The sequence below is a fragment of the Cynara cardunculus genome, assembly GCF_001531365.2.
Source record: "Cynara cardunculus var. scolymus isolate 2C chromosome LG 3, CcrdV1, whole genome shotgun sequence".
Classification (NCBI taxonomy): Eukaryota; Viridiplantae; Streptophyta; class Magnoliopsida; order Asterales; family Asteraceae; genus Cynara; species Cynara cardunculus.
The window spans coordinates 37,110,140-37,118,368 of record NC_037530.1 but is presented as its reverse complement, the minus strand read 5'-3'; the positions used below and the strand labels follow the sequence as shown (position 1 = coordinate 37,118,368).

General features: G+C 38.1%; 2 protein-coding genes across 4 annotated transcripts; one reads left to right on the top strand and one right to left on the bottom strand.

Moving 5' to 3' along the window:
• The first annotated feature begins 252 nt into the window (after nt 1–252).
• On the top strand, nt 253–1,555 carry LOC112508804 (ribonuclease 3-like protein 1). 2 transcript variants are annotated; one of them, XM_025113577.1, is made up of 3 exons: nt 253–558; nt 778–889; nt 1,200–1,555. In XM_025113577.1, exons 1-3 carry the CDS (start codon nt 411–413, stop codon nt 1,381–1,383), a joined length of 444 nt encoding a protein of 147 aa, XP_024969345.1. In that variant the 5' UTR covers nt 253–410; the 3' UTR covers nt 1,384–1,555. The 2 variants fall into 2 exon arrangements, with proteins under 2 accessions (XP_024969345.1, XP_024969346.1); XM_025113578.1 differs by having other exon boundaries at nt 259–558; nt 1,159–1,555.
• A 485-nt stretch (nt 1,556–2,040) lies between these two features.
• On the bottom strand, nt 2,041–6,923 carry LOC112508803 (plasma membrane ATPase-like). Of its 2 annotated transcripts, none has more exons than XM_025113575.1 (14): nt 6,864–6,923; nt 6,657–6,776; nt 6,441–6,539; nt 5,633–6,085; nt 4,951–5,277; nt 4,757–4,876; nt 4,433–4,555; nt 4,234–4,342; nt 3,650–3,955; nt 3,058–3,572; nt 2,804–2,977; nt 2,523–2,705; nt 2,239–2,420; nt 2,041–2,137 (listed from the first exon to the last, which is right to left on the bottom strand). In XM_025113575.1, the coding sequence occupies exons 1-14, from the start codon at nt 6,921–6,923 to the stop codon at nt 2,041–2,043; spliced, it is 2,868 nt and encodes a 955-aa protein (XP_024969343.1). The 2 variants fall into 2 exon arrangements, with proteins under 2 accessions (XP_024969343.1, XP_024969344.1); XM_025113576.1 differs by having other exon boundaries at nt 3,650–3,959; nt 4,238–4,342.
• Nucleotides 6,924–8,229: the final 1,306 nt, after the last annotated feature.

The following is an 8,229-nucleotide window of genomic DNA, read 5'->3' as shown; positions in this document are numbered from 1 at the left end:
TTTTTGTCCAATAATTATGTTATAGTATATGCTAAAATAGATAAAAGAAAGAAAGAAGGTAGAAACTTTCAAGTTTGAAATTTGAAGAAATTTCTAAAACTTTATATAAAATATAAAACTAATATTTTAATTATATTCTATTAATAAAATATATTAAAAATAAATGTTTGAAAAACAAAATAATATTTTATTAAAAATATTAAATATTTTAATAATATAATTAATGTTAAACGTCTCCTTCGACTAACCCCCACGCAGCTGCTACATAAAATTGATCCAGAAATCGATAGTTGAGAATCTGTTGCTTGTGATCACGCAATTCTAAGATTAGAAGGATGCTTCCGTGAATTTGGTGCGGTTTTACCTCAATCTGTATTCGTATCCATCTCTCAAGTCTATCGGAAGAAGCCATGAGCCTCGTGCCGTTCCCTCCACCGCCAACCGCCGGAGATGATGATAACAGAAGCAGTGGCGGAGCTGATGATAACTCAGCAGCTACTCCGCCCTTGTCAATCGATACTCTAGCAATCAATTCACCCTCTTTACCAATTTCTCGAGGTATGCAGCTGTAATACATCTACCTACCTAAACTCACCTCTTTACCTAATTTTGAATCAGGTGGAAGATTTGTTATCGGAATTACAGGATTTCAGGCTTTAAGCTTAACAAGTTACCTGTTGATGATATATTTGATCCTTTTAGGTTTTACTATATGCGATTTGTCACTGTGTTTATATTTACTTAGTCATTTTGGTTTTGATCTTGTCCCGAGATAAGGTCCGGTGAAATTGACTGCGAGGTCATGCTTGTACGAGATATGTGTGAAAAACCATTGGAAACGTCCCGTATTCGCTTGTTGTGACGAAAAAGGTCCGAGTAATCTCAGATTGTAAGTTCATCGACTCTAATTTCAATCACCATGCCAATTTTCAATATGTACTCCCTGTTTCATCTGAAGAAGGAACAAAATTCCAAATACAGCCATCTATTTTCAATTCTCTAGATTTGTTATTTAGTACATGAAGAATTAGAGATGCTTTCATATAAAATACTCATGCTTTAATGAGTAAATTTATCACTACCTTATCAACTGATTATGTGTAATATCAAGAAAACTGAATCAATAGTGTCAATTCTAATAATAAGTTAACCATTCAGATGATTCAACACCAACCTTAGAGATGATGTACGTGAAACAGGTTCACTTATAAGGCCATTGTTGAGATGAAAGAAGGCTCAAGGTCAAGGATAGTGGTTGAGTGCATTGGCAAGCCTCAGCCAAACAAGAAAAGTGCAGCAGATTCAGCTGCTGAAGGAGTTTTGTGGTACCTCGTGCGTTTAGGTTATCCCAAAAAGCCTGACCGGTCCAAGAAAGTAAGGTGATTGGTTGTACTGTAGCTTGGATTAATTTCAATAATCTTGACACCACGCAATTGCAAACACAAGTATATGAAACTGCATTATAATATGCATGGTATTGCATTTCTGTGAAACCCATATGAGTTTATGTTCTCATTGCCAGTGCAGTATGATTGAAGTGGTTCAGTTCTTGGTCAATTAATTTTAAAGGCATTCTTGAAATTGGGATTGCAACACGTGATATGTATGCATGACACAAACATAAGTACTTCTAGAACTAAGGAGGAGAGACAAAAGAACCAGTAAGATGCATTTCTACAAAGAGAACTGAGATATAATACAATGATTTTAGCAAGGAAAAAAATGAAATTATAAAACAAAGGCTGCCTACAATGACTTTCCCCTCCAATCCAGCAAAGCAGAGGGAGTTGGTGAACTGGTGCCACCCTTTTTATGCTTCTAATGACCTAGTCTTATTACATTTTTTTCGCCAACTGCGGATCATATGTAAACGATCTCGTCTGCTGGACTTATTCCAACATCTCATCCATTGCTTATCTTGAATGAAATCAAAGCTGAAAAGAAACCTTCATGAAATACAATGTTGTATCTTCCTAAATCTTATTTCTCTTTGCCAAAATCTTTTCTAAGGCGAACTAAACTACTTCCGCCTCAGTAACTTTAAACTGTATAGTGTTGTTGAATGGTGTCAATGTCAAGACCCTTGAGCTTCACTACTGATTCAACATGCCCCTTTAATGTATGAAGCTCCCTCAGTCTGTAACAAGTACATAGAAAAGCAATAAAACAAACTATGAGATATAAACCTGGTATAATGATATTTGGAACTCTGAAGTAATCCTTCTAGAATGAGCTTACCTAGCCACTTCAGCCCGCTTCTTGGCCTGTTCAGCAAGCTCGGACAACTCCCTGTAGCTATTTTTGTCATTAAAAATTTCTGCTTGCTCTGGCGGCTGGAGACCATGCAAAGTCCGTTGGGCCATGGCCCATTGGGCTCTCCTTTCTCCCCGTCCATAGTCCTTTTTGGTGGTGAAAGCGGTCTAGTTTCTCATAAGAACAGAAGAGAGGAAAACTCATTCAATCAACTTAAGGAATTAAACAATCCAATAGTGTTAAAGCATGACGAAGAATATATATTTTACCTTATTTTGGAGCAGATTGTCCCAGGCCTTGCCAGACAATGAATACCGGATGCAGAATTTGAACAAATCTAGAGGGATGTAGAAGATTATACTATAGATCCAAATCACACCAGCCCATCCCCAACCTATTCCTTTGATTCTCGCAAATTTCCAGTTTGCATATACAGCGATCAGTGTAGCAATCTTCAATAAGCGAGATTATTACAATACACCCCAATTTTTTAAAGTTGAAATATAAATAGAGCATGAAATTAAAATTTTAGTTTCCCCACAAAGCTCACCAGCTGTGCTATCAAAAAGGCTGTCACGAGCAGAAGACCAGGACGTTCAACGTACGACCAACCCCTTGACCTAGTGACAAATATAAGTGCCTGACTGACGATGCTAACTTGGAGGTAAAGAGCTGCTGTAAGCTCGAAGTCCTTGTTTCTGATCGAATGTACACCAAATTTGTCCTGAAACCCCATCATACAAGTACCATTAAATTTGGTTAATTACAGCTAAACATTGTGAACTAAATAACAATATATCTTACAGTGAAGAAGTCAGATTCTTGAGCTGCCCAGAAGAATATTACAGTCATGACAGCTAGGTAAGTGCCAAAAACAATCCCGGTGAGAAAGATTTCCTTCAACTTCCATGAGTCTGGCATAGGGGAAGGCTTCACCTTGTCCTTTGATATGGTCATGATGGTTCCATCATTGAGGATGGCAATGATCAGGATCATAAAAGGCGAGAAATCAAACTGCCAGATAAGAGCAATTAGCATGAAACCAAGCACAACACGAATGGTGATGGAGACAGCATAGATGGTGTAGTTCTTCATCCTCTGAAATATGGCTCTGCTAGTTAGGACTGCACTGACTATGACACTTAATCCTGGCTCAGTCAAGACTATGTCAGACGCACTCCGAGCTGCATCGGTTGCATCAGCAACCGCGATACCAATGTCGGCCCTCTTTAGTGCGGGTGCATCATTAACACCATCTCCTGTCATCCCGCAAATATGTTTTCTCTCCTGTAGCTTCCTCACAATCTCATACTTGTGCTCTGCATTCAGCCCCTTCTACAGTTTCAGTTCTAAATTATATTTACATATAATTGCTAATGAATGAATGTGTCCTTACCCGGAAAGACACCAGCAAAGCCATCAGCCTTCTCAATTAGCTCCTCAATAGGGATATTGGCAATAGCTGCATCTTTGTTTTGGCCAAGGAGGGAGGAAGAAGGGTACATGTTTGTTCCCATTCCAAGCCTCCGACCAGTCTCTTTGCCAATGGCTAGCTGGTCACCCGTGATCATCTTAACGTTAACACCAAGGTGGAGGGCTCGTCGAATTGTTTCTGCACTATCATGCCTTGGAGGGTCGAACAAAGGCAGGAGACCAACAAACACCCAAGGCCCTCCAGGACTCTCCTTGGTTTTTTCGGGTACTGTCTGCATAATAAGCACCAAAAACACTATTAGGGGCCATTTACCAACTCAAGTAACTGAGTAAGAGGTTCAATCTGTGTAAGCGCACACTGAGCAAGAGTTCTCTCCCTTAGCTTACCAGGTCAGCATCTCGGTCAGCATCATGGACCGGTAAGAAAACTTTGTAAACAACATCTTTGACCGGGTAATTACCTCTTACCTCGGTAAGAGGCGGTAAGCAGGTAGTAAACAACACCTTAGATCAAACCAAAGCTTCAAAGTCTAGAAATATAGAAACTCGCCTGTTGACAAACAGCAAGGGAACGAAGGCCACGTTCCGCAAACTTATCAATGATGTTGAAAACCCTTTTACTCTCATCATCCTTTAGGTTGCAGAGCTCCACAATCTGACATATTCAGGATACCATATTAGCATATGAACCAAATAGGAGTTGGTTTTATGTCTTCAGCTAAGCATCTAGATTAGTTTATCGTACCTGCTCAGGTGCACCTTTACTCACTCGGTGCCAATTTCCGTTTTGATCTATATATGTTATTGCTGTTCGTTTGTCCACAGGATTGAAGGGCAGAAAATGTACCTCGGTGATCCCTGCCCTTGCCTGCATCAGCAAAACCATGAGCCTGTTTCGTCTGCACCTTACAATAATATTATTGAAGACTTGATTATGGCCATGTTTGGCAACCGTAAGCTTGCTTATTCTTTTAGCTTATTGATAGAAGCTCCGTTTGGTTAGCCATTTTGAATCAGCTATATTTTATCTTATCTGCTAGTTTGCTAAACATAACCTATATATGATTACCTCCTTGGGATCAGCAAGCATCCCTACAATGCAAGCATCAATTGCATCCTGATTCTCAACTCTTGAAGCCCTTGCTCCCAATAGGATCACTGTTTCCTTGTCCATGTCCTTTGCAAAGACCTAGAGACGAATTAGAAAAAGGTCAGCACTTGAACCTTTCTTGTTCATTGGACTTCACTTGATGGATCACCCACCTCAATAAGAGTTTTATCAACTGTGAGCTTGTTAAGGGTGAGGGTGCCAGTCTTGTCACTACATAGGACATCCATCCCAGCCATTTCTTCAATGGCTGTCATCCTCTTGGTGATGGCTCCTTGCTGTGATAACTTATGGGACCCAATAGCCATGGTGACCGATAACACGGTTGGCATTGCAATTGGGATTCCTCCTATGAGTAGAACCAACAAATTGTCAATTCCGTCCCTGTAGGATCGTTTCTGAATCGGGTACATCACCACTATTTCTATCACCAGCCCAACGGCAATGGAGCATATACAAAAGTTTCCAATGGCCGTTAACACCTAAAAAAGAAAGGAAATCTTCGTCATCATGATTGTCACAATCCTAGCATCTCTTTAACGCCCCATAGATAACCTCCAAACCAATATAAACCATGGTGGAAGTTATTGTATCCCACAACTTTGATAAGCTCACAAATGTTAATGTCAGAGTGGTTGTTACAAGATTCTTTTAATAATAACATGGATGATAGTTGTAACGTCCCACATGATAGAAAATGAGATCTGTCAGCTTCTTATAAGCTTCAAGCTGTGGGTTACTAATAACTTCCACCATAGTTTTAAGTTGGATTTGAAGTTATTGGGTCAGCCAATTGTTTTGGGCTATGGGGTGTTACAATAGTGACAAATGACATACCTTTTGGAAGTGGCCGACTTGATTTGTGCTATCGACTAGGTGAGCGGCCTTGCCAAAAAAGGTGTGTACCCCAGTTGCAATGACAACGGCTTCAATCTCACCCTGTTTGCAAGTCGAACCTGAAAACACACTATCGCCAGGTTTCTTGGTTACTGGTAATGACTCGCCGGTCAATGCAGCCTGGTCGATTTTGAGAGGGTCTCCTTCTAAGAGACGTGCATCGGCTGGGACAATATCTCCCAATTTGATGCTAATAATATCTCCAAGTACAAGCAGTGAAGCATCCTCTTCAGACCATTTCCCATCCCTTAACACTTTTGTTTTAGGAGCAAGACCTGCCATTAATGCTGCTGCTGCATTTCCTGCATTGTTTTCCTCTATGAAACTTATGGTGGAGTTAATTATTAACAAAGTTGTGATTCCCACAAAATCTTGCCAATCTGGTGGCTTCCCCTGCAATCCAATTCATAATTCATCATCAACCCATCACACATATGCTATATTACATATATATATATATAGAGAGAGGGTCCGGGGAAAATCTCAAGAAAATGAAAAACTGAGGGACATCATAATAACCCTTCATTTGTACGTCATGCACATATGTATACAAGTCATTGAAGATGTTTTCTAGTTTCAATACACGTGTGCATGTTATGGACACAACACACTGAAAAAATTACTTGTATGCATATGTATACCATATAGATGAATTGTTACCAAGGTGTTCCTCTATTTTTTATATTTTTAAGGTTTTTGACCCTATATATATATATGTATATATATGGAGAGAGAGAGAGAGAGAGACCCCTCCATTGGCCAAGACAATAGCCATAATAGCAGCAGCCTCCATGACCCATGAGAGAGGATTCCACATAAACCCCAGGAACTTGAGGATTTTGCTTTCCTGTATAATTAATGAATAATAATAAAGATTAAGATTAAGATTAATTGGGATTGAATATTTAAAGTTGTATATAATAGGATTAAGGGGGGTGGGGGTGATGAATTATTTATTAATTACCTTTTTTTCTTCCAACTTGTTTGGACCAAAAATCTCAAGCCTTCTCTTGCCTTCTTCACTTGTCAATCCCTCCTTTGTACATTTCAATTGTTGAAAGAGCTCATCCATTGGCATATGTTCCTGTAATCATCATTATTCATTAATGAATATTCATTAGAAAACCATGGATGAATAGAGTTAAGAAGAAGAAGAAGAAGAAGGTAATACAAGATCTACAGCCTCCTTCATGATATCATCCCAGGTAATGCCGGAGGACGCGTCTGCCATTGTCGATGAGTCTGAGTTTCGTGTGGTTAAATAAATGTAAGTTGGTAACTTTAATTGGTTAGAGAAAGTATATGTATGATACAAAAAATGGGGGGTAAATTTACGTAGGTAGTAGTGATTAATTAGTAGTAGTGATTAATTAAGGCACAAAATTTAGCATGGAGAAATATAAATACGTGTTTAGGTTTAAAAAAAGGAGTGGATGTTATTTAATGAAGGCATCTGCCAACACTCCAACCATCCAAACTAACTTACTTTAGAGAAATTCACGTTTTATGACTTCTTCTTCCGCCTTACCTGTTCTCATTCCACTATATTACGGATTTGGTCCCTCTGCTATATCACTTTTCTACGAAAATGCTCCCTAGACTCTATTTATTACATAGAGCACCTCGTTTATTTTGAGTAAATTACATTGAACCTATGGAGAAATCGGTGTATCCACCCGACCGGGCCGGAGATGGGGACGGGGCTGAGTAACGTGATCCCCGACTATCTCGTCTTCGTGTTTTAAATATATTATATATTTAATACAAGGGTACTCGTGCAACGCAACGAGATACATCTTGATTTTAATATTTCATTTTGTTTTATCATTAACATATTCATTATTAACAGTTCATCATATTCAACATTAACAGTTTCATTATGTTTCATCATTAACATATTTCATCATTAACACTTTCATTATGTTTCATCGTTAACAGTTCTAAATAGCTATTGTCCCATCATTAACAGTTCCATATCGTCCAATGGAACATATATTTTAAGCATATAATATTTATATACAGCAAATAAAACAAATAAACTCATACACCCTCCTAACCTTTGGTGAAGTTTGAACCCTTGACCTCGTAGGAGGCCAAAGACTCACATACCGTTAGGTCAAAGGCCATTTGGTTCCAATAAAACATGTTCATGGGATTGAATGCCGAAAAGGGGATTTGTTTTCGTTTTGCCCTTTCTTGTTAAAAATAACAATAATTTGCTTTCTTTTATTTTTTTACTTTACTAAAATAATTTGTTTTAATCGTGACCTTTGATCATAAAAAAGGGATGGATGTAATTAGTTTATATAATTTATAAAGTACACCTCATATTATATATATATATATATATATATATATATATATATATATATATACACACACTATATTATAAAGCATTTGGCTAAAACTCTTAAAACTTTTAAAAACTCTTAAACTCTTTCATCCTAAAACGATTTAATCTCTATCCGATTTTATTCCATATCTGAATTCGTGTAACTAACTGCAGATAAACACAATCAAATACATGATAAACATCT